The 26,844-nt window shown below is 44.5% G+C and overlaps 1 protein-coding gene across 4 annotated transcripts in view; it reads left to right on the top strand.

The window, feature by feature from the left end:
• Vps13d (vacuolar protein sorting 13 homolog D) overlaps positions 1-26,844 on the top strand; it is a 223,505-nt gene that overhangs the window by 163,203 nt on the left and 33,458 nt on the right. For all 4 annotated transcript variants that reach the window (XM_029475921.1, XM_029475919.1, XM_029475918.1 and 1 more), the window contains 2 exons: positions 11,925-12,057; positions 15,421-15,616. In XM_029475921.1, coding sequence (XP_029331781.1) covers positions 11,925-12,057; positions 15,421-15,616 — 329 coding nt within the window. The remainder of the gene's footprint in view (positions 1-11,924; positions 12,058-15,420; positions 15,617-26,844) is intronic.

Genomic DNA, 26,844 nt, shown 5'->3' with positions numbered 1-26,844 from the left:
AACATTTAACTTAGTTCTGCACTACTGATAAGAGTCCCAGGAAATTCCGGGCAAAAGCCAGAAGCCCGTTTTGTTTATCAGGGACTATGGCCACATCTGGCTCTGTGTGCTCTGATAAAGAGGACAACAATGTTAATTTTGTATTTCCTTGGCTTTTGTCTCTCATAATTTTTTGCCAAAATGAGCAGGCAGCTTGTCCACCTGCATGCTGTTTGTGGACTGTGTGGTCACAGTGCAGAAAGGAGCCAGACCACATGGAATACTGTCATTTGTGAACTGCATTTCCTTTTATTCCTCAGTGTTGATGTACAGGAGAAGTGGGGGTAGCTATCAGCACCCATTGTGCCATTGTAGGTAGCTTTGTGTTTAACCAGGTAGCTGAATGAGCATCTGTCAAATAGGAAAAGCTACGCTGGGGTTCGGGTGGGGTAGCTCAGTGATCAGTGTTGTCTATCATGTATGAAGAAGCCCCAGGTTCAATCCTAAACAGTGCTGTTTTGTTTTAAAGTAGTAGCTAACATTTATTGTCTTCCGTGTGCTGGGCACAGTGATGGCTTTAACACAAAGTGATTTGCTTTTTAAAACATATTTATTATGTAGGTGTGCATGAGTGTGCATGCCACAGCACATGTGTAGAGCAGCAGAAGGTTTTGTCTGAGTTCTGAAGATTGCTTCTTACCCGCTGAGCTACCTCAACAAACCCAATCTAATCTGCCTAATCCTTAGCACCATAGTCCCAACTGCTCCCTTTACAAAAGACTCACTCAGATCTTTGTTAAGATGCTCAAAAGTAGGAGAAGAGCAAGACCCATCTTGTGACAATGCAAAGATGATGCACTGTCAGCAGGCTTCCCTGCTGGATCCCCTTGAGTACCTCATTTGTGGGGGTTAACCATGGCAGGTGCTGGGCTCAAGGAGGTTCAGAGAGTACTCAGCATAGCTGAAAGTCATTTCCTAGACTCTTCTTTTGTACAGAAATGCTTTTGTAGATGCTGTGGCTTTATCAAGGATGAAGCATGCAGCCCAGAGCCCGAGACACTCAGTGAAGCTCTACATACAGACCTACCTAAATATAGAGTTATGCAAAAACCTTTTAAACTATAAAGCCCAAAACCCAAGACAGTCAAACAAATTAACAGGTTTGCTTTCCTTTAGCTTGCAACTGTATGTAGACAGCTAGAAACACCAGGCTCTATGCTAGATATCAAGGAATTGGTGGCGAAAGCCAAGTATTAGCCTCTCTGGGGACCACAGTATAGGACAGAAGAGGGTGAGAACCATGTGTTCAGGGAGCATCCAGGTGCTAGAGTAGGGAGGACTGAACGGAAGGAGGAATCCTTGGAGATGGGTGCCATACAAATAGATTGCAGACAGGAGAGGTCACAGGAGGGAGTACGTGTTGTGTGAAGCACCAGGCTATTGTATGTATTGGGGCAGGGGTTGTGCCAGAGCCTGTGGGTGAACCACTTGGCCAGCTGGGCTAGTTAGGAAACTGACCCACAGTTTGCCCCCTAACCCCATAAGGAATGAAAATAAATTGACTTAAGTGTTTGACATTTGGAGCCTAGTACTGTTGTCATGGTACCTCCAATACATGTCATGATACATGGAGAAGAGTTATTGTTTTGCAATTGCATTGTGTATGTTGAGGAGAAAGAATCACACATTTCACATTCAGGACACACCAAACTGTCAGCCTCACATACCCCAGGGTGGAAGACCTGACTTCAATTTTTCTTTATTTACTTATTCATAAAGTATGTATGTGTTCTCATATGGAGGTCAGAGGACAACTTGAAAGAGTCAATCCTCTCCCTTTGGGCTCCAGGTATAGAACTCAGGTTATCAGGCTTGGCAGCAAGCTCCATCTTGGTACTCTAACCCTTATGTACCCAGAGCTCACAGCAAAGGAAACTGTGCCTGCTTGCTTGCTGCAGTGCCTTGCAGATGCACCAGACTGCTCTTTATGGCCAGAGTGGCTCTGCCCAGGCACTTCAGCACTTCTCATTAACCATGTGCTCCATAGCCACAGTAGAAAACTGCCCTCCAGAAGCTGGAGCCAGCAGACTAAGGACCTTGGACTGTAAGTGAAGCAGCTGGAGCACAAGAAGAAGAGAGGCAGTGGGTCTGTCTTAAGCAATAGGTCTTAGGCCACACTGCTCTGCAGAATGTGGAGCTCAGCGTGTGCAATGTGTTCCACTGACTCCCAAACTACATTTGGGAAATTCTCTGACTCCACTTAACTAGCCATTAAGCTTCTTGATGATCTCTTTAGCATGTAGGTAAACTAGATGTGGCCTGGAATGGGGAGAGGAGAGCATGTTTCCTATGGGAGTATGTTTCATGGGCTCCTCCCCTGAACCCTGGTCTCACCTACTTTGATCTGTAGATTCTTTTCTGGAAATCTGTCCTCTCATGTTTCTCAGTACAGCTAACAGTGCCAAGAGCTTGCCTGAGATTTTTCTCTTTCACGTATGGATTAAAAGAGGGCATTTATCTTGAGACACACGTGACCTCTGCTTTCCTGCAGCTATGTAGACTAAGGACAGGTAGCTTCTTGGTGACTTCTTAGACCCTTTGAGCCAATGGGTTTTAGTGCCCAGAGTCATAGCACTGGAGTCATTTGCCCAGCAGTTGGGCTGGGAGGCAGCCTGGGTCCTTTGACTAAGGGTTGAAGTTGTGTTTCTTGGCATATATGGTCAAGGGAAAGTCCCTGGTGCAAACCTCTTAAGACCATCTGTCAGGATGGAATCCCTGACCCTGACTTCCTCAGCATGCCTGTGTGCCCATCACCCAAAACTTAAAACTTTGTGGCTGGCCAATTGTGTCCTGAACTTGAGTAGGATGAGTCACTATTATAAACCTTGGAGAAATTAGCATATGCTAAGGATTGACAATTCATGCACAGACCCCCATCCCCACTTCCATCATAGTTCTGGCAAGGTCATAGTTCATAGTTCCATCATAGTTCTGCAAGGTCATATCACTAGCAGTGGGAGTCTTGGTGGGTGATCAGGTCATGAACGTGGAGGAGCACTCATCACACTCACAGGTCTCATCTCCAGACACTGCCTGAAGGAAGGGAACGGCGACTTTGTGCATGGCATTCCCAAAATGCAGCCTCTGTCCCAAAATAGCACCCCCAAACAGGCTAATATGTTCTCAGAAACTGCTTACTTTGCCTGGGAATATTTGTTCTTAATGAGTTAAGAATTCTGGGAAGACAAGGGGACCTGCAGGGTGAGGAGAAGGAAGAAGCAAGGCTGGATGAACTTTAATGACCTTTAACTCCCAGGATTCCACAGGACTTTGCCAGCTTCACTTCTACAAGCAGAAAGGTGTATGCCTTGGGTCTCTGTGTGAGTTCTGTGTCATTCTGGAAAGCATTTTCCCACAGAGGTAATAAATCTCTTTCCGAGTTCTCTCTCTAAACACTCACGTTGAGGGAGACAGCACAGCACACCTTGGTTGGCTGTACTCACACTCCTGGTATCTTCTGGGAAGTAGGGATTGTAGCTGTCCTGCTGGGAGGACTGAACTAGCTAAGTGGTTTCACAGGTGCTGTCATGGAGTAGCGCCCTCTGCTAGCTGGTTTTGGTGGGCCCCAGGTACTGTTCCAAAGCATATGCATCTGGGAGTTTTCTCTCAACTGTACTGCTCCAAAGTTGCCTCCAACTTCAGCTTCACTTATTGGAAGAAACTGGGGACTGTTCTCTTCCTAAAGCCTTGAGCCTCATCCAGGTTCACAGCAGGGGCTCTGCCTGATGGCAGATGGTTCTTGGTCACAGGATCACTCCCTCATTTCTTGCCAGACTTTGGCATTGGTATCTGAGACACACTGCACCTCTCAAGATGGAGTCCTTGTTCACTTGTAGTGGCGTCAGGGAAGTGGGTGGGAATAGTCTCTTTCCTGTTGAGGAATTCCCCCATTCAGTTTCCAAATTTTTGTATTTTGAGAGTTTGGTCAATTCGTAAGTGACATGTTTGTGTTTTGTTCTTAAACATCCCTAAAGCGAGTTTTTCAGTTGGCTTAGTCAGTGCTAATGGAAGGGGTGGCCTGGAACTACTTCTCAAAGTCTGTGTGCCAAGGCTAGAGAGATGGCTCAGAAGATAAGAGCACTGGCTGCTCTTCCAGAGGACCCAGGTTCAATAACACAGTACTTACATGGCACCCCACAACCACCTGTAACTCCAGTTCCAGGGGATCCAACACCCTCTTCTGATCTCTTTGGGAACTGCATGCATGTGCTGTACAGATATATAGGGAAAACACCTATTCACATAAAATAAGTTTTTAAAATGTTTAAAAATGATGTCGATATGCCTCACTAGAGTGGAGATAATTCACCAGTCTAGCAAGGCATCATGATGTGACCACCTCAGAGGGTATTTTTCCTCATAATCTGGCTCAGAACTTGGACATGAACCTTTGGTTATCAGTTACAAATCATCTTAAGATGGTACAGCTGTTCAGAGCCACCTTCAGCTTTCCTCTCTGTGTCATAGGCATCTCAGCAGGGCTGTGGGGGGTAGGGGCTGTGTGGCTGGCATCCCACACACAGCCACCAATCATCTGCCAAGAAAGTCTGATTACTACAGCATGTGCAGCCACTAAAGGGCCAAGTTCCATACACAACTGCCTTTAAAGAGGCTTCTTGGGCTTGTGAGATGACTCAAGTGTAAAAAGGTGATTGTCTCCAAATCTGGTAATCTGAGTTTGATCCCCTGGTATCTACATAGTAACAGGAGAAAACTGACTGACAAATTGTTCTCTTAGCTCTACAAACACAGTAGCACACATATAACCTCCCTCCACCACCTCCCACCCCTGTAAATCAATCAATCAATCAGTGTAGTTTTTGTTGTTGTTTTAAGATAGGATTCCTCTACATAGCTCTGTTAGACATGGAACTCACTATGCCTTAGGTTGCCTTCAGACTTACAGAGATCCACCTGCCTCTGCCTCCCGAGTGCTGAAGATCAAAGGTGTGCCCCATCATGTCTGGCAATCAATGTAATTTTTAAATTTGAAAAAAACAAAAAACCCAAAACAACCCAAGAGACACGTTGCCTACATGATTCTTGTAATCAATGTGGGAAAACATCAAGACTTGCCTGAACCTGGTCTACTGGTCTGTTGAGGTCACTCTTCTAAGCCTGCCTCCATTCTGCTGTCTCTGTGCTTTCAGTCTTGTTGCAAACTCTACCAGCCCTTTTGAGAGAAAAAGCCAAATCCTATTATGGAAGTGCTTCAAACCACTCTGAGCTTCCGGATTAATCTGAAACTACATCTGAGTTCATAACTGGGTCACAGTTGCAGAACAGCAGAGACTTGCCAGTTCAGCTGGTGTGCGCCTCAGGCCAGTTACGACCCCAGCAGTCTCCATGCTGGACCTTTCTGGTTGCTTTTAGACCTTGTGCTCTGAGATAATCGAGTGCCTGTGGATAACTTTGTTTCTTAATGAGAAGGAGTGGCCTGTCCTGATAAGTGTTTGTCTGTGAAATAGCTACACAGGCACATCCCAGAGCTGGAAGGCCTCAAGATTCCAGAGAGCAGAGGGAAAAGCAAGGTCACAGCTTGGAGGTGCTGCTGACACAGAGTGAGCATCTGGCCCAGCTTTCAAATGCCTTACTATTCTCAGGGCTTCCCTGTTGGGTCTGTGTTCTCAGGACTGCATAGAATCAAACCAAACAGAAGTGGGAACAGCGTGCTCTGTGTTCTATAGACAGAAATGTGGGGTTCCAAAATATCCCCTTTTCACTAAGCCCAAACTTGTACCTTTTCTTTTCCCTTTTTCCTCTACAGTGTGTCCCCATTTGTTCCAACCCTTACTGTTGTCCAACTGACAGAGAGCAGTTTGCCTTTTGTCAGTGACAGATAGTTACTGGTTTAGGGTCATTATTTCCTTTAACTTTCTGTTCATAAGTATTTCAGAAAGGTTCAATGTCAAGACAAAACTCCCAGAATATTTTGGAAGCTTTCTGCCCTCCCCTTTCCTTCTCTCCGTGTGTGGTAATGCTACGGATTGAACCTAGGCAAGTGCTCTACTGATGAGCAATAATCCCCAGCCCCAGAACAGATTTGTTGTTGTTGTTTTGTTTTTTGGTTTTGTTTTGTTTTTTAATTGCAACTGTTTTCATGATACCAAACAGAAGAAAGTAGTTAGGACCTTAGTTTTGAAGTGAGTCAAGTCTCAACCGACCTGAAGGAGGTTTTTTCGATAGCACCAGCAGAGTTGAGACTGACTCTAGAGTGTAAAATCCCAAACTGCTGCTGAGAAACTTGTTAGAATTGATGAGCAGTCCCTGGGTCCAGTGCTCTGCTTCAGCTACCTCTGCTACCCCTTAGAGCAGTCTTCTGAAGCAGAGACGTGCAGATGGATAAACTGGGGTCTAGATAAACTAGATGACTCTCGATGAGATGGGCTGTTAGTGACACACAAATGCCACTGCCCCGTTTCCAGCATGCTGGACTCGTTGGCAGCACCACCCAGAACTCCCGCCAGCCTGTAGCACAGCATGCGATGGCCATTGTGATTGTATGTCCCGGGCACTGCTGAGTGAACTTGGAACTGTTGCTGGTCATGCTGCAGTTGTACAGTCTTGCTCTTGGCTGAAAAGAAAACCTCTCCCCGATGCCACAGAGTTCTGTTACTTCTTTCTCTTTTCCTGTGAAATGCCCTGGTGACAAGAAAGATACTGTCACCAGCAGTTTGCAAGGATCTTAAGGAGGAACTTTCCATTAGGTAAATAACTGTGAAAGAAGAGCCCCAGAGAACAGGGAGAAACTGAAGCCTAGGATCCTGTTACACTAGCCAAATACCTTTGGCACCCATGCTTGCTGAGTATCATGCAAGGGTCAGGGAAACAGGCAGGACAGAACTGAGGGACACAGTGTGAATTCTCTCCCTCTATGCCATTCTACTCTCTACTTAAATTTCTGAAATCAGTGGTTCAGAGCCAGGTCCCAAGCCTAGACTAACTCAGTGTTTCCGTGTGTACAGACAACAGGATTATTTTGGAATGAGAAGTGTTGATGCACAGTGTGTGTTAGCTGTTCAGGAGAATGGGCACCTTAAAGTACTTCTAAGGGTTTTTACCCCTGTGCTGAAAACACTGCTTTATAGAACTTAATGACTTTGGACTGTGGCCAAAATGCACAAGTGTGGCGAGTGCTGATGTTTCCGTCAGCTACAGAAGGGAACCCACTGTAAGTGCGTGAGCAGGTTTCTGAAGGACGTTCTGTTCCTTGGCACTTTTCTTCTTAGCTAGGCTGACGTTCACTTGAAGCTTTAAGTGTTTTTGTAGGCTTGAGCTTTTTTTTTTTTTTTAAGAGCTGGATTGACTTAACTCTGCAAATCCCCTCTGCTGTGGAGGTGTCGATTGTAACCACCAGAGTGACGACTCACTCACAGATGACCTACCAGATGCCAGTAGCTTTTCCAGTGCTAGCCCAGTGCATGCTCTGCTCCACAGCTGCCAGGTCCCTCTGCAGACAGCATGCACTACACTAGAGGATCCTGTCATGTCATAGTGGCCCTATCAGATGCGTTTACCATTTTACAGGGGTTGAAACTGCTCAACATAGTTTTAATTGTGTGTCTGATATGTCATCTCTCCTGTAGTAAGTGCTGTGCCACCTTTTCTAACCTCACCAAATCCTTCAAAGTGGATTTTTTTTTAATGTCCATCTAGGGGCTAAGAGTTAAGCCCCTGCCCATGGTCTCTCTGCTATTAAGTGTCACAGACAGAATATGAATTCAGGTGTGATTGTCTTTTTGTTACAACTCTCTCTCTCTCTCTCTCTCTCTCACACACACACACACACACACACACACACACATACACGTACAGCCTCTAGGTGGCCCCCGTAGTTCTTGGACTGCTGCCTGTAGACTAGCCACATATCCAAGCTTAAGTCGCTCACATCCTAAGGACTTTGGTCCTTTTCTCTAGAAATCTCTAAGAGTCACATCTCCTCTGAATACTCTGGGTGTCAGACTCCAGCATTCTCGTTATTCTCAAGACAGTGCGACAAGGGGGTAAGGTGACTGTGCCCTGGGTCAGTCAGATCGCTTCAGCGCTGACATTGTAGGTCTTGTGAGCATTCCGCCCTGTTGATGATTACCTTCAAAGCTGAGGGCATGATGAGGGAGTGTTTCCCAGCCAAAGCAAAGTCAAGGCTGTGGGCAGAGAGGACTGCTCCTAGAATCCTTCCACAGCCTGCATATCAGCTTGTTGTCTGTGATGGGGAGACAGTGGTCTATTTTACCTACCCACTTGGATGTACGGTATGAGGAACTGGCCTTAAAGATGACCATGCATGGGTCCCCAAAGTGATAGGAGGTCACTGTCTTAATCCCTGTGCTCACAATCCCAGCATTTGAGAGTGGAAGCAGGAGGATTAGGAGTTGTTTAGCGGCATAGGCTTATACAGGATAATCTCAAAGCCAAAGCAAAGGGCTGCTTTCTAGAAGGGCAGACTTTTATAATAGTAGCTTGTGAATATCTCTTTATGCTTTCAACTCACAAGTGATAAACAGCAAAACTAAATGGCTTGCACAAATAGTTTTTTATTGCAGAAGAGTAAGAATAGTAAATTAACTTAGATGTGGACATCTTTAATAACAAAAGCGAAGCTCCTAGCAGGGTGTTTCATGCCTATAGTCTGAGACAGGAGAATCACCAGATTGGGCACACATAGAGAGACCCTGTCTCAAAAACAAAACAAAAACAGATGAAGCATCAGAGAAGCATTTGGAAGAAGCTGGCATTTGGAGAGGAGAGTGAGCTCTCTCGGGCAGGGGCTTATTGGCACTAGGCGTCGGGCAGCTGTGGAAGAACGAGCTGCAGTAATGCCTTTGTCATAGGCTCCCTGCTGAGCTTCTGGTTTTACAGAGGGGACTTGGAAGGAGCTGGGGTCATGTTGGGCATCGCTCCTAGTGATTTCCCATACTCTCTCAGAAGAAGAAAAGGTGGTTCTTATCTTTACCCTCACTAGCTGTTATAAAAGGTAACATGGTCTTCACCTACAATTTCTTCATAGAGTTGAGCTCTTCTCCAGCTGAGGAAGAAGAGCTGAGAATGTGGCGTGGGTGCTCTAGGGTGTCCTGTAGATACTGTCATTAATGTGCACCACACAGCTGTACCACAGTACTTCCAGGGCTTTGGCACAGGTGTTCAGACTGTCAGTGCTGGTGCTCCAGATCTGCAGTGCTAGCTGATGCATCTAGGTCATCACTTTCATTGTAATGAGACCTGGGGTTGCAGGACAGGACCCAAGGCTGGTCCTCATCTCCCCAGTCAAAGTCCAGGGCTTTGTAAAGACATGCACTGTGTAAATTCTTGAAGTCACAGCTGGGAAGGTTTTGGAAGCCATTCTCTGAACACTGTAACTTTATAGGGGATCCTACTCTGACAACTTGGTTTGGGGCTTGAGTTTATCTGCTGTGAAGAATGGGGTGTTAAAGTTAATTGTGGCTGGCCACAATTCTAACCCTTTGAAAAGGGTGACTGTCCTAGGACTAGCAGCTGACTAATGGTGGTAGGACTACTAGCTAGACACCAGGCCCTGAGTTGCTGTTGCTGATCCTGTCAGCCACATAGTAAACTAGGTACCATTGCTGCGCCCCAGTGCAAATGGAGGCTCACAACCCAAAACTTCCACAGTGCTCAAGAGGGGCCTGACATCTGACTCAGGCCCATGTGCAGGTTCCTGGCCTTCTATCCTGTGGTGGCTCTCCAAGGACAAAGTTCATAGATTTGCAACCTCCCCTGGTGCCTCTCATTGCTCCAAAGGAAACTGTGTGCTTAGCTTCCATTAACTTTATTTCTATAACTAACTACAGAGTGATGGAGAGGGTGAGGCTGAGAAGCCAACTTTGGTGGGGATCAGGTTTCCAAGAAGGTGTGCCACTGATGCTCTAGACCACATCAACATTGGTGTGGGCTTGGTGGGAGGAGCTTTCCCATAGCTGCCACCAGAAAGCACTTGCTGTTTCCTCCTGGTGTCCAGAACTCACCTGCCACTCCTGTCAGGAAGCCTCAGGACTGATGGTTTCCAGAGCAGGGTCTGATCTGTGTTATCCACACCCCAAATCCCTGCTTCCTCACCCCACCTCCATCAAATCAGAATGAAGTTGAACCCCAGGTGGATGCCCAGTGTCCCGGGTCCTCCAAACAGGCTGTTGGCCTATAGTCTTCTCATTAAGCTGTATATCTAAATAACATTCCTGTGAGTTCTCTAAGAGGTTAGTCCTGGGTCATTGGCACTTTAAACCAGTTGTTTTGGTAGATCCTTCCTGAGAAGGTTAATTATATATTTGATACCCTTCTCTTTTTATGCCTGAATGATGGGGATAAGTACCCTGTGGTTTATTAACTGTCATGCTAAACCTTTTCAAATTGTCTGGTGACAAAACAGAGTTTATATCCTTTTTATCCAGCTTTGATAGATGAGACAGCTTCTCTGGGTAAAGTAAACCAGAGTAAATAAAATCCTCTGATTTATGGGGGATGATGGGTTTGCACTCAAAATCATGGGTTCAAATCTGCTGTTCATCTTTTTGCCCACTTCCTTCTCTTCATTTGATCAATGGGGCTGTGCACCTGATGGTCACTTGGTAATTGTTAAGTAAGTAAAAGAAGGTGTAACTTTAGGGAAGTTCATCTCACCTTTTCTTTTCTCCACATTGAGCCCCATGCTCAGTGCATGCCAGGCAAACATCCTACAAAGCTGCACCTTTACTCAGTTCTCTAGAGACTTTGATACGAAACCCTAGACTGATAATCTGGCATCTCCTGCCTTGAAATACACTGATTACCAGCACAAAGGCTGTGTTCTGAACATCAAAGGATCCCAATTCTCCTCTATCCATTTTTTTAACTTAATGTTAAAAAAAAATGTATGTGCTTATGTGTATGTATTTTAGTATATGTTTGTAGTGTATGTACATGTGTATGTCTGTGTATGCACCCAGAGGATAGAGGAAGAGGTGCCCTACTCTATCAGTCTCTACCTTATTTTCTTGAAACAGGGTCCTTCATTAAGCGTAGAGATAGACTGGTGACCAGCAAGCCCCAGCAACCCTGCTCCCTCTGGCTAAAGTATGCCGGATAGATAATATCCTCTGATTTGTGGGAGAGGATGAATCTTCACTTGAAATCATGGGTTCAAATCTACTGTTAATCTTTTTAACCACTGCTACACCACTAGGTTGCCAGGCACCTGTACAGCAGTGACCGACTTTTTCCATGGGTGGTGGGGATTTGAACTCGGGTTCTTGTGCTTGCTTGGCAAGTGTTTTAATCTGTCAAGCCATCTCTCTAACCTCCACACCTTTAACATTTAATAAGGTTTCAGGGGTGCAGATAAGGTAGCTCTTACATAGAATACTTCAGCCTAGACCTAGTTACGATTTTTGGATTTCCCAGCCTCAGGACTATTTACCTGTGAGATTTTCTGAGGGAGGAGATGTAAGTTTAGATGTGAAATTCACCCAGTTTCATACTGGGATTCATACACACCTCACACACAGTCTGGTGCACCAGCATCTGATTTGCAATCCTCCACATGGGACAAGGCATGGAATTTTCCACTGTGGTGCTGTGTCAGTACTCAAAAAGATTCAGATGTTAGAATATCTTGCATGTAAAGGTTTTTTGGATTTGGGTTGTCCAGCCTAAATTGTACAACAGATGTGTAATGCTTTGGGAGGATTCTTCTAGTGCCTCTTGTTTCCCTGAGTCTGCTACCCAGGGTTTTAAGAGGCAGGCTGCTGGGGCAGATAGGATGTAACTCAGAAGCTAACCTTTCTGTGTAATCACAATTTACGTACTCTTATCTAAGTCCAAGGGGAGGTATTTATTTAATAGCAAAAATATTGAAGCTTTAAAACTCCTCTTTGTGTTTTAATTTGTCCTAGTTTGCAGGGACACTATCAGATGGCCTGGGGAAGACGATGGACAATCGGCACCAGTCAGAGCGAGAGTACATCAGATATCATGCTGCCACCAGTGGAGAGCACCTTGTGGCTGGCATCCATGGCTTGGCTCATGGTAAGGCACTTGCAATTAGGTTAAGGAAGAATGCCCCTCTTGCCATGGCCCCTCATAAGTACCTTTATATACACATCTCAGTGCAAGGGATGGGAGGGGGATGAAAGCTGCCAGCAGCAGATACTGGTAAGGTGTCTTGGTGAGTCTGATAGCCTTTCTTTTCACTCCTTCTCTGAAGTCCTTGTCCCTTTTCGGGATGCTGAGCACACTGCACTTCCTTCCAGTTCTCTAGCTTCCATATCTAAGGGCATCAGATACAATCAATCCATCAATCTCCTCTTAGAATCTGGACCTGTTGCTTTAAAACTACCTTTAGAGGGCTTAGAAAATGGCCAAGTTGGTAAAGCACTGGCAAGGCAAGCACAAGGCCCGAGTTTAATCCCAGCACCACATCAAAAGCCAGATGTGGATCCCTGGGGCTTGCCATTCAGACAGCCAAGTGAAAGACACTCTCTAACAGCAGCAGCAGCAACAAGAGGTAGATGACTCCTGAGGAATGACATCAGAGGTTGACCTCAGATGTCTGCATGTATGCATAGACACCCGTGCACATGACTGCCTGATGATTGCCACTTGTTCCTTTCAAAGAAACTGAGATATAAAAGTGGCTCCTAGCATATGATTGTGGTGTTTCTGCATCTATAAGATAGATGCAGGATTACAAAACATGTAATTGCAAAGAAGGTGGTGGCAGACATGTGTTGTCTCTGAGTTTGTTTCAACTGTCACTCATTTCCTATTACTGTGGTTTTCTTAGCAAATTCCAAATGTGGCATCCAAAGCCTTTGGAAATACAAGCCCAGTCAATTTTTCTACCAGCGTCCCCCAGCCACACAGAAGGAAGTGCTGCCCCTATTCCTGACCTAGGTACTTCTGCTCATACTTCTGCAAGCACCTGTGGCACTGGTCATATGGCCAGTGATGTGTGACTCACTGTCAAATGGCCTGAGTGTCAGAAAAGCAGAGGGGCCATCTAGAGCCCACTGGCCCATAGTATATTCAGTGATGGCTAGCAGCTTTGACCAGACCCTAGGAATCATTGATACGATGACAGTCCCCTAGTCTATCAGTCACAACTGTCTATATTTAATAGAAGGGAGGTCACTGTTTTATAATGATGTATGATGACTACTTCTAAGCTTAGGGTACAGTGTTTACAGTGGAAGGCTTTTCTGAGCCCTATCAGTTGTAAAGTGGATGACCAAGTATCAGGCAGGGTGTAAAACTGGGCTAAATTAATCTGTTTATAGAATTTTAAAGTAGGATTTGGAATAATCCTTCTGGAGTAAAGATTAAATCGTCTTTATTAGCTGTAGTGTAATACAGTAGCAAGTAGAGCACAGTTTTAATTAATGTGAACATTTTTGCTGTGTCTAATTGCTGTCCTCTCTTCAGAGAGAGGTGGCTGGCCTCACTTTTTGGATGAACGCAGCTATGTACTAAGAAGCTGGGTGATTGTTCACAGTTGCCAAATCACCTCCAATCAAAGATTGTCCTTATGCTACTATACACAGCCCCTCCAGGAGCCACTTAGGCCAATCTGAGCCCAGAACCAGTACCCACTTCATCCAAGAGGGCACTGAGCTCTGGGCAGTATGAAAGGAGAGTCTCCTTTAGGAGGAAAAGAATCGCATTATAATAAGACCAGAGTCTATCTAGTCTCCTTAATTTGGAACTGGAGTCCTGGAGAAGATCAGATGGCTCAGTGAACAAACATGGTTGCTGTCAAGCTTAACAAACTGCATTCAATAGCCAGGACCCACATAATGGAAGGGGAGAACTGATTCCTGTAAATTGTCTCCTGGCTTTCTCATGTGGACTTTGGCTTCTAAGTGTGCTTGTGTGAGAAGGTGTCAGTGTGAGTACGTGTGTGTGTGTGTGTGTGTGTGTGTGTGTGTGTGTGTGCGCGTGCATGCTCACATACTCATAAAATAAATGAATAAAAAACTGGAGTTCTATTTGATCTGGGTCCATTGAAGTCCACCTCCTAAGTCCTAGCTGTTTAGCCAGAATTCTGTTCTGAGTTAGGATAGGAATGTTGCCTCACTGGAGCAAAAGGATCCTGAATCTGAAAGAAACTCTATGAATTCTTAGGACACTCTCACCCAACCAGTTTCCTTTCCTAATTTGTCTCACTAGAGCTGAAGAGTGCAGAGAGCTTCCTCACACCCCAACTGTCAGAGGGTAAACATCCTGTGAGTGTCCCTGGCCCGAGTCCTAGAAATGGTCACTGTACTGGGCCTGCCTCTTCCCTGCAATGCTTGTGACCTCACTAGCCTTTGCCAACTTGTAGACACTTTTGGGCCTACTTCAACCATTGCTGTCAGCTTTTAAAATAAATGCTTGAATGCCCTTTTCAATTAGATTGGTCTTTTAAGCTTGATAAAACCCCAAGGTTCTTGGGTGGTGTTAGCAACTATTTGGGGTGCCTTAATGAATTCTTCATTGTTTAACCTAATGGTTTCAGCAAAGCATGCAGTATTACATAAACCATGTCAAACATGTGGTGGTATTCATGGAAAATTGAAGCGTGGTTACCAACTTTACATTTCAGAGGCACTTAAATCTTTCCGAAGGACCTTGTTTCCTAGTCTCCTGTTGCTTTATCCCCTTCTCTGCATCCTCTCTTTATTGCCTGTATGCTGCTTAAGACTTGGAATAGAAGAAGAAGGAGGAGGAGGAGGAGGAGGAGGAGGAGGANAGGAGAAGAAGAAGAAGAAGAAGAAGAAGAAGAAGAAGAAGAAGAAGAAGAAGAAGAAGAAGAAGAAGAAGAAGAAGAAGAAGAAGAAAAAGACCGCCATTAGCTTCTCACCTTTGCTTTCATTAAAACAGTGACTAATGGACTGATGACTTTTCTGTAATTTTTTTTTTTTTTTCAGTTTGAGTCAGGGTCTCACTTATTCCAGGCTGTCTTTGAATTTATGTAGCTGAATTCAAGATGGCCTTGAATTTCTGGTCTCTGTTCTCTACCTCCCTAGTACTAGGATTACAAGTGTGTGCTACTGTTTCTGGTTTTATGTAGCAATGGGGACTGAACCAAGGCTTTGTGCACTAGGCAGGCCCTCTACCTACTACACTCTTAATATAGCCCAGGGGTTTTGTTTTGGTTTTGATTTTCTTTTTTTAAAATTATCCTAGACATGTGTTCCTTCTAACTCACAGACTATTACAGTGTCCTCTGATTCTGGACTTTCTAGACAAGTCCCTTGGGTCTCTTGACTTGTGGCCTGTTTAGAGATCAACAGACTGCCTTTATCATTCCAGATGCAGAAACTAGAAATTTGGTTTGAGATACTGTTGGCAGTGACCTTGGCCAGGTGACAGTGACCTTGTTTGGTTTTGTTTCTTTGTTTTTCTCACTAGGTATCATTGGTGGATTGACCAGTGTTATAACATCAACAGTGGAAGGTGTAAAAACAGAAGGAGGAGTCAGTGGCTTCATATCTGGCCTTGGCAAGGGACTCGTTGGCACTGTGACCAAGCCAGTGGCAGGTGCCCTGGATTTTGCATCAGAAACAGCTCAGGCAGTGAGAGACACAGCCACACTCAGTGGTCCCAGGTCAGTGTCATGGTGAGAGTTGATCTCTACTTTTGAACTCAGGTCTGAGGACTCGCTAGTCCACATAGATGTGTTTGATAATATTCTGTATGACTTAGTTATGTTGTTTAACTTAAACATGTAGCAGAAATGTCTTGACTTGTGCAATAAAAATATATAAAAAGGAGGCACGCCGTGGCATGAAGAAGGGATAGCATATGCTTGTAATTCCAGCACTGGGGAAATACACATAGAAGAACCAAGAGCTTAAGGTTCAGTTTAAGTTCAAGGCCAGCCTGGGCTATATGAATCCTGCTCTCACTCCACCCACCTACACAAAAAGTGGCACAGGTTTTTCTTTAAGTGGCTAAGATACTATGTTGAAAATAGATAAGAAAATGCAATGTCTGGTTCTTTCATCAAAGAGATCAGTAGTACCACTGTATCATTATAAGTTCCCTGAGCTAGTTGTACCCCTTACGCCATCAGCCCACTGAAGGCTGCTTGGTGGTCTTTGCTCCTAGACCCAGTGTAGTTCTAGTACATGAAGTTGCACATGGTTAACTAACCATGAAGTTAACCACATGGGTTGTTCCTTCTTAGGTTTCCCTCTAGTCAAAAATGCCAGCCAGTCCTCCAGCCTTTGGAAAAGGAGCCAACACCACTTCCAGAAGCAAGCTGGTCATTCTGCTATGAGATATTGACTTGTCTTGATACCAACTAGGACTAAAAACTGGAGATGGCCTATGTCCACAGAACCCAGCCACTTTAGCTTGGTGTTTGTTTAATGGTCTATTTTAGCTTCCCGTCTCCAAAGAGACAAGGAGGGTTGCTGTTCCTAGAGGGGCTCCACTAAGCCCAAGGAAGTTCACTGCAGCCTACATAGTTGATGATCCCCAAATAAAGCATTTTACCTGTTTAGAAGCTGGTTGGCTATGCCTATACCTGTTGCTTTTTCAGTAAGATTCAAAGTGAAGTCAACCCCAATTAAAATGAGTGCCATTGTCTGCCATCAGGGAACTTCATCAGTGACATGTTGCTGTAGTAGAAGTGCTTGTGATTATAGACCAGGTCCTTGCTGTGTGTTCTGCCAAAATGTCTTCCGTCTGGAAGTAGCTGCTTGGGGTGTGTGGAGCAGTATGGTAGTAAGGTGGAGGCTGCACACAAGTTAAGCCACATTTTATTCTCAGATATAAAGCTAAAATAACCCTGATGTCTATTTTGAGGTATGTGTGGAGCAGTGAAGATGCTCAGGCAGTAGAGAAACCTCCAAAGTATTTCCAGTTAGTTCTTTATTTCTGCTCAAAGCTCAAGAGGTCTCTTCCAGCATGCAGTGTAAATACAACTGAAGAACCCAAACATTCTCAAAGGATTATTCTTTATTTGTTAAAACACCAAAACATCAAGGGATTAGTATGTTTGCTCAAAAAAGAAATTTTTGTAAGGTTCTAGAAAAGTGGCTCAGTGGGTAAACCATGCAGTGCTCTTGCAGAGACCCTGATTTCAGTTCCCAGCACCCATGTTGTATGGCTTACAACCACCTTCACTCCAGCTAAGGTGTGCCCTTACCTCCATAAGGACTCATACTCACACATGCACAGACACCTCCTCCCCACATAGACACATGTTTAAACATTGAATCTTTAAAAGATGATTTCTGTGCTGCAAAGAGGTTAATAATATTGACTGAAGAGAAATGTTTTGACCTTTGCACAGTGTTGGTTTGCAAGCCTGCAGGATGTTTTCAATTCTTTCGAGGAGCACAAATCATGTCACCATGATTGCTGTAGGAATAGAGATATTCTTGTCATTTTTATCAGTCACCCAGCATTTCCTCAGAACGTTTGACTTAGTGCCATCCAGTTTCTGTCATTCACTCATTTATTTCCAGTTATTAAATATTGATTGAAATGTTCCTATGAACTCTAGGCTGAGAATACAACAGGAAATAAGACTATTCCTAGCCTTGGAATACTTAGGATTAATCAGGGCAGCAGACACAAACAATCATATACATCTTTATTTGCAGAATGATGCTAGATGACCCAGAAGTGATGTAGAGATAGTGTGGTGATGGGTCTGATCAGAAAATGTGCAGGTATGGGATGGCTGGTCCAGAGGCCTAAGGAATCAGGACAGACTTTTCCTAGAGATGAAGCCTAAAGTACAAGTAAGGATTGAACAGGCAAAGGGAAGAATTGCCGAAAGGGAACCTGGCAGAACAGACCAAGTAGAATGAGCTTCTCACAGAGTTCCAAGCACTGTCTAGAGGCTTCTACCTGGACAGTCTCACACATCTTTAAGCTTTACTTACAGACTGTTCAGAAAGCCTTGTGGTTGGTCCAAGGCCACACAGCTGGTTAGAGATAGTAAAGCCAGACTCAGGCAGCTTACAGCATGACCCCAGCACAGCCCCTGCTGAACTGTGCCCTGCTTGGACAATCTCTCTGCTTAGAAACAAGCCACAGAACTAAGTGAAGGGCCCATGGGCAAGGGCCATTCAGAGGGGGAGTTATCCACTTGAATCTGTCCTCGCAGCTTTTTCAGGACCAGTGACTATGAACGTCTCAGCAGCTGTGCCCACAGGCCAGTAGATCAATCATGGTACCCTCTACTGTATTGAAAAGGTGGAACGGGGTCTTCCAAAGGGCAAACAGTAGCCTTTCACCTGGCTCCCTCTGCATATTTTTCTAGGCCCAGGTTATTAATAAGAAGCCATGTGTTGCAGAGAGCAGAACACTTGACCCAGAAAACAGCAGGGCAGAGTCCCAAACCCTGCTAACTTATTAAACCTGACTCGTTGGTTTGATCTCTAGCCTGTCCACACCTCAGCATTTCCCATCTATAAATAAGAGATTGGATATACCTGTCTATTAAATAGTCTACCTCCCAAGGGTTTGAAGCCCAACCAGGGTTATTTTAATGTAGAAGCATGAAGAACTACAGAAAGGCTAGCAATATTATCTTCAGGGCATGGTCAGAGCTCCCAGCAGGTGGAGAAATGTGTCCTTGTCTCTGGGCTTTGCTCTGATAACACTAAGGTCTCTCCACAACATCCTGACACTACCCAAGGGTTAAATCACCCAGGCTTCTTGGAAGTGAGGTAGAACCATCTCCAGCCATCCCCGTTGATTGAACAGGGTCCAGGGGTGTTACTCAGGGTTTTCCCCACTGTTTAGACAACAGGGACTAACAAATGATTTGAAGGGATTAAAAGTGAGATTCTGACCGAAGACTGACCTGAGCTCAGGGAGCTAGCCAGGAATAGAACCCAAGAGTCCAAGAGTTCTGCCTCTGAGTCTGTACTTGGAAGAGATTCTCTGCTTCCTTTGCCATATTTCATCCTGTTGAAGGCTTAGATCTCAGCCATCTATGTTTTAAATGACCCAACTTTTGAGCAGATGATAGTGAAGTAAGTCATAAAACTGTGAAAGAGTATTCCTTCCAGTAATCCATCTGCATAGTAGCTTTACAGGAAACACTGGCTCCTTCTCATGTTTATTTGAGCAGGATTTTATTTATAGGGAACCCCCCTCTTTATGTCCTTTCAGATTAAAATACTTCTAAGTTCCTCTTGTTGGGCATTCCAAACAGACAGCCACCTAACTTTCTTCCACTGTTCCCATGCAGCCTAACAGTCCTTAGGAAGGCCAGTAAGGGAGGGGGAAGAAGAAGGCCAAGGACAGCAGCGCCTCTGGCCCATGCATCCATTGCAGACCAGTATCCCCCGCTGCATTTGTTAACTCTACAAGTATGTGTGGTTTGGAACTGAAACAGGAAGCTTTTTCCAAGGCAGTGTTCTGCTGGCTCAGGGTGCGTCTTCTAGTCTACATGGAGTGGGCCACATTTGTCTGTTCTCAAGTAAAGTATAAAAATGGCACAGATGCTTGCAGTGCCATTGATGCCATATGAGTGCGCCTGGCACACTCTGAGCAGACCAGGCCAAGCAGGGCAGCCGGCCATGTGCATGCCTGGTTCTCTGCCTGAATGCAGTGGTACTGACAGGGATGTCCAGAAAGAGACTAATTTTCAAGTAAAGGTGGAACTGCCTGCTTAGGCCCACACTTCTCTCTGTGTTGTGGGCTCTTGGCAATACAGCATGCTGGGAAAGTAGCAGACAGAGATTTATGAAGCCAGGCCCAGAGGTTTCCTCCAAAATATTTCTTCACCTTTTCAGTCAAGACCCCAAAAGGCAAGAGAAATGGGAGTTGGCAGAACTTGAAATATTTAAACCCATTTAGCAAAGGCCAGGAGTGCTGGGCTTATCTGGTTATTTAAGTTAGATAAGTAGGAAGGGGAGTTTGAAGGATGATGATAGATCAGTATTTAAGAATATAGCCATCAGGACTGATGCTCAGGAATCCCAGGACCCTGTACCAAGCCCAGGCATAGATTCCAGTTGCTAGGAAGCTTTTGAATAATAAGCCTGGGTTGATTTCACAGAGGATTTATGTGGGGGGCATCTTTGACTTTTTCAGTAAAAACATTCCCAAGACACCACCTAAAGTTTATTAATGACACTTTTAATGGCCTGTTGGTGAGAAACCAAATGGCTTTTCCTAAGTTAGAATCCTTTCTGCTACAGAGTTTACACCTTCCTTTGAGTTGCTTCCAGTACTTCTCTGGCTGTGGTGCTCCTGCTTTGAGTACCTCTGCCTTGGACTTGGTGTCACATTCAGACATTGAGCAGGCTTTTGGGACTTCCCAGAGAACAAAGCTTAACAGTGAAGGTGTTCATAAGTGTTCTCAGTCTCCCCAGCAGTGTTCCCATTGAGATGGAGAGGCAGACTCCTTGTTTGAACAGGTCCAGCATTTCTCTGGAAGTTCCTGTTTGGTCTATATGTTGCAAATTAATTTTATGGTTTTTTTTTTTCCATGTTTGTTCTAAGGAAATGTTTTCATTTGCTACCCAGGAAAATTAACACTCTGAAGATGCACTGGGTTATTCAGCCTGCAGCCCCTATCTCTCATTTGTTTAAGTTCAACCATGGACCTTACAGATGAGTCCTATGAGCTGGGAGCAGGGATGCTGATGTGGATATTGACAGGGTGAAGGCTGGAGCTCTCTGTGTTTGACTGTGAGGCTCTTTGCCCAGTCCTAGATAATTGTGTAGGTCAGCCTGGTACCCTTCTGCTGGGGCATGGCATGATTACAGTCAGTATTCCTGGGACCCCGTTCCTGTGAAGCCAGAACATCATTACCATGCCCTAACAAAAGGAGGGGACTGTCTGGCCTCTCCTCTGCTGTCCACGGGGCATAGTGGACATCATGGTCTCCACATCGTCTATCTTCTGCTCTTGGCTACAAAATGAGAGCCATAGCTCCTCCGTTCCTCACGGTGTGGGCATATTCTCTTTCCTCAGTCTTCCCATGCTACCACAGAAGCTATGCCGGAAGCTATGCTGCATTAATGACAGTGGCTGCCTCACTCTGGTCTGAACTCAGGCTGAGGGAATTACAGGAGAAGATATTTTTAAGAAACATCTTAACAGGCCTTCATGCCTTATAAGTTAAGATTCTCTCGCAGAAACACAAGTAGAGAAGTCTTATTTTCTGAGACAGACTTCTTCCCTCTTGCTGAACTCTAAATCCTCCACTCCCCTTCACTCAAAAGGCCCCAGACAATGCCGTCCTCATTATAGCATGACTTATGGAAAGCTCAGCGCTACTGCTGCGAGAGAAAGGCAAGGTGTGTGTTCATGCTCACATGTATTTGAAAAAAGCCTTCCATTTCTGAAATCCCATGACTCATTTTTATGCAAGATTATCTGTTAAGAGGGGAAAAAAACCCACTTTTTTGGTCATGGTACATTATAATCCTTTCTAGAAAGGAGAGCGTCTCATTTTTGCCATTTTTGGCATGCCAGGATGACTGACTTCATGGAAAAAGCTTGATCCTGCTCCCAAAGTGAAAACTGACTGAACTTAGGGAAGAGAGCAGGCTCAGTGTCTGAACCAACATGTCCTACACAGATGGCTGTCAGGGTTGAGCTTTCTGCCATCAGAGAACCAATGATCTGGCCATTGTTGGTCCTTCTTGCCTGTGTTCAGTGAGTTCACAGAACTCAAATTCAAGGTCTTCAGTCTGAACTTGCAGTAAAGCAATGCTCATAATTATCCCAGAGAGAGGTCTGTATTTTATGCAGAGCTGTTTACTGCCTGTGAGAGTCCACTGTGAAGGCCTCAGAGGCATAGAACAATGCATGCACATTGACTCCTAACTGCAGTAGCATCTTTGCCTGGGATGAGGCTGGGATCTTCCTTGAAGAGAGGCTCCAGGTGGAACTGGAAGCCCCTCTCCCAAAGAACTTCAGATGGGAAGAATTCTGAACTACACACAATTAATCCTCTGCTGCAGAGCAGTAATTAGTGGAAGATTAGTAGAAGATTTGGTAGGGGTGAAGGTTTGTAAGCTTGCCAGTAGCTTTGGGCACCCTCCAGAACACCTTTCAAAGACAGAAAGAATGCTGTGAAATTGCTCACTAATTTGGCTTACGAGAGAAGAGTAAAATCAGATCAGATCCACGTTTTCAGTGGCAGTAAGCTCTGGGTGAAACTGTCTGACCATAGAGTACTTATATAATCAAGTCAGTGGACAGTGTCACCAATCAGTATCCTGAGTGGATTAAATACGGAGTGTAAAGCGCTTTCCTTAGTGCAGGTCTGGGGACTTTTAGAGCAGGGACCCCTGAGGAACCCCAGCTGCATAACAACCATATTCTTACATCCATGTACTCATGTATGAACTATATAGTTCCACAATAGTTCTATACCAGTAATCTCTAATGGGTGTACAATGGCATTTTCCAGAACCCCCAACAGAGTGCATGTAGGAACAGATAGAATATAGCTGTTTCGATTAAGGAAGACTCACAAGAGATTTGCAAATATGTAAAGCAATCCCCTTCCCTCACCTTAAGTAACTGTGCAAGCACGTTGCTGGTGGCAGGTACACTTGTGCCTGGTTAATTTTCAACAAGCTGTTCTGTTGTAAAATGTAGTGATGATCTTCCTTTTGCTGATAAACAGCACTTATCAGTGATGTTGGATTAATCTTGAAGAGGTGAGGGCAGCAACAGTATCTTGATGCTCCACGTTGGACTTTGGCCAACCATTGTCAGCCCTCCTCCTGGCTTGCTCCAGGATTTTACTAGATTTCACAAAGTAATGATTGGGAAGATTTTATCACATACCAGAAAGACCTCTTACAATAATTTACTTCATTTAGTCCTTTACCTTAACCTGCCCAACCCAATAAACTATAATTTTGACAGGATAAGTGCTGAGCAGAAAGCCTAGGTCCATCCTGTTGGAAGGATACTGGGTTGGGTTAGCACAACCCCGACTATCCTCAGGTGGAGGGGAACTGTGTCTTGGTTTCAGAGTTTACTTGCCCACTCTGTAGCTGTGTACACTAGCAAAGCTGGTAGAGCAGGGCCAGCCCACAGCATTTGGAGAAGCCCTTTGAACTCCTGAAGGAAAGCTGTTTTTATGAGGCTGTTGCTCTCTGTTCACACTGGAGTCGGCTCCTGGTACACTTTCCCCAAACAGACTTCAAACATTGAGAATGGCAGGGGCGACCCAGGTCATATCATAAAATCCCAGCAACCACAGAAAACTTCAAAGAGGCAGAACAGAGCTCCACCTCTTCTCTTGAAGAGCCTGGGTCCTGGGGATCCTGGCTAGAATCCAGTCAGCCTTGCTGAGTAAGGAAGAATGGCCAGGGCAGGGCTCATAGGTTCCCCAGATTTCACCAGTTGACCCCAGAGGCACAATTGGGGTGGGAAGAGCTGACACCTGTTCCCCTCCTACTGCGAAAGTAACCCAACTGTTGCATATGCTTTGCCATCCCTTAGAGCAGGGCTTGCATATGCTTTGCCATCCCTTAGAGCAGGGCTTTCCACCTGGCTTGTCAGGGTTCACATAGCAGATACTTACATTACAGTTCACAAAAGTACCAAAATTGCTGCTCTGAAGTAGCAATGAAATAATTGTATGGTTGGAGATCATCACAACATGAAGAACTGTATAAAGGGTCGTAGCATTAGAAAGGTTGAGAAAGGGTCTTCGAGGGAAGATGTAGAATCTAAGATCATCGCTTTGAGTCTGTTTGAATTGCTGGGGATCCCATTAATTCAGGTTCACCCATTCTTGACTTCTGATTTTTCAGATACAGTTGCTTAGTAATACTGTAAATTGACAATAGACATTGATTATTGAACTCTATTGTTTGCATGTATTCAGTAGCATTAAATGAGAATATCTGAATAATTGGGGTCAAACTATTCTGAAGAGTTTTTCAGTTGAGCATCAACCATCATCAAACCATTTAGTTCGTGTAGTAATGATATCTATCTATCCATCCATCTATCTTATATGTATGGATGTTTTGTTTGTATGTATGTATATATACCACAAGAATGCCTGCTGCTCTGCCCACAGATGACAGAAAAGGGCATTGGATCCCCTGGAACTAGAATTCCAGACAGTTGTGCAGTGCCATGTGGGTGCAGGGAATCAAACCTGATTCCTCTGGAAGAATAGCTGATGCTCTTAACTACTGAGCCATCTCCATCACCCTGTTAATGCCCTTAATCTCTCTTTCGTGCTCTGGTAGTGCTAGTAATTTGATGGCTTTAAAAGGGTAAAACTACAGCCAGCGGCAGTTATAGGTGCCGTGTGTTCATATCCATTCCCCACCATTTATTTCCAGATTTATTGCAGCACTTTCAAAACAAATAGTTTAATCACTGTTTTTAAAGCTAATAAATGATTCTTTGATGTTTCAGTTATTTGTATCATGTTTACTCATTCAGCATTATCTGCTTTGCAATTGTTAAGAACAATATTTAAATCCTATGATTTTGGCCTGCACTGTTTTCTTACTTTAAAAAAAAAAAAGCTTTTTCTTTAAAATATTTTTTTTAGATTTATTTATATTATGATATTATGTATATGTACTCTATCTACATGTAAACCTGTGTGCCAGAAGAGGGCATCAAATCCCATTATAGATGCTTGTGAGCCATCATGTGGTTGCTGGGAATTGAACTCAGAACCTTTAGAAGGGCATCCAGTACTCTTAACCACTGAACCATCTCACAACCCTTAAAATAAATCTCAATTTAAGGATATAACGTCTCTTTGGGGTGAGAGGGTATTGAGGCACAGACTTGCTCATTCTAGGTTGGCCTCATATTCACTCGTGATCAGAGGTTAGCCTGGAACTCCTGGTTCCTCTGCTTATGTTTCCCAAATGTTGGGATTACAAACAGTGCTACCACCAACTTCAACATTTTAACTTTTTTTTTTTTAAGCCAAAAGGCTTTCTAGCGTCTCAGTAGCTAACCCTACAGTTTTCTGCCCACCTTTCCCTGTTCCTGGTTGTTGAAGCTCAAGGGGCTGCCTCCCAGTTGTGGGAGCTCTCTCTCTGGAGAGATGTAAACAAATGTGTACTCCTGCCCCCCTCTTTCTAAGGCGCAAACAATAAACCACAGTATGAGTCCACTGAAGTCCAGCTTGGGACATTAGGACATTTAATGGGCTTACAAAGTATGGGTGGCATGGATGAACCCCAGACCGTCCACACCATCAAAAAGGCTCACTGAAGGGCTGATGATGCTATCCCCATAGCTGCACAGGTTGAGTGCCCTCTTCTGTTACCCTTTTAGAGTCTCTGTGTTTTAGTACCTCCAAGACTCTGAGGCTTCATGCTGTTGGAGGAGAAGTTAGCTGGGAGGCACAGAAGGGTATGACTGAGATGAGATGAGATGAGGTACCTCAGACCCTTCGCACGTGCTTCCGATGAGGGAGTATCCACACTCAGCAGGCCTGGTCCTGAAGGTCTCTTGGAAGCAGTCACAGTAAAGATGGAGGATGCTATTTCAGCATTTTAATGGTGTCTTTAATTTGGAGACACCTGTCTCTGTGATTTTAAAATGAATGAATAAATAAGCAAACCACTAGTTCCTCACCCCATCAGACTTTCTATTGAGATACACATGTGCCTCTCATTTTCAGTATAATTCTTTCATCCTGTTATGATAAATCAATATTCAATTTTTACATGATGACTGTGTAAATGGTGTTTCTGTGAAGCCATAGGTTTTGTTTGTTTGCTTTTTTTTTAAAGTTATTTAGTGTGTTGTGGTCCCCAGTTCTCTCCCCCACTGCCCTGAATCTGTGACTGCCTTTAGTAATATTGTTTGCTTAGTTTTCTATCTGCATCTACTGAATGCTTGTTGTATTTTTGGTTTTGTTTTGTTTTTTGGTTGTTTCGAGACAGGGTTTCTCTGTATAGTTCTGGCTGTCCTGGAACTCACTTTGTAGACCAGGCTGGCCTCGAACTCAGAAATCCGCCTGCCTCTGCCTCCCAAGTGCTGAGATTAAAGGCGTGTGCTTATTTTATATTTTAATTCCCATTTGTGCATTGCTAATTTATCCACAATCACTTCTCTGTGCATTCGAAAACAACATAGATGGTTATCAATTTCATTCATTCTCATGGAGATTTCTCCTAGACCTAGCACCTAATCCACCTTATGGACTAGTCCTAGCTATAGGCTTTTCTTCCACATGGACTGGCCATTCTCTGCACCATCCCTCAGGACTCCTGTCTTACCCCTGCTCTGAGCTTTTCTTTCTGTTTGCATTTGTTTCTGTCTTGTTTTTTTCTGAATAGACAGTCCTTGGGTGTTGGTGATTATCCACCCTCTGTGTAAGGCTGAAGAGATGATGACGTGGTGGAACCCATTGGCTAAGCTCTACTTCCGAGGAGGAGAAGGTCTATTGGGATCCTAGGATATGTGTGCATTCAACTCCTCCTCATTCACCCTCTGACCCACCCAATCCTCCCGCTTTCACCACCTCACACACACACCTCCCTGTTTATCCTTTATACCCAGGCCTTCATCTTTCTGAACTCTAGCAAGTTCTGCCATACTAATTAGCTCACTGCTTGTGGCTTCCCCTCCCCCAGGCTTACATTTCATCGCCATGTGTCCATCTGCTTTTTGCTTCTAAAACTTGTTGACACCTTCCCTTTATCCTTTGGGTGTGTGCCTTGTGCATCCTCTTGCTTTCACTTTCAAGGGAGTTCTGTGGACTAGATCTGCCATATATAATCAGAAGCCCTATAATGCAGGCTTAATGCTAATTGGTCCGTCCTTAGTATTGTCCTTTCCCATGATTTGGTTTCCTGAACCCCAGAGCATTATCTCTGCTCACATCACTATTACACATTTGGTAT

The sequence above is a fragment of the Mus caroli genome, chromosome 4, assembly GCF_900094665.2.
Source record: "Mus caroli chromosome 4, CAROLI_EIJ_v1.1, whole genome shotgun sequence".
In the NCBI taxonomy this organism is placed as follows: domain Eukaryota; kingdom Metazoa; phylum Chordata; class Mammalia; order Rodentia; family Muridae; genus Mus; species Mus caroli.
The sequence above is the reverse complement of the archived record's forward strand: the minus strand, read 5'-3'. Positions and strand labels throughout refer to the sequence as shown.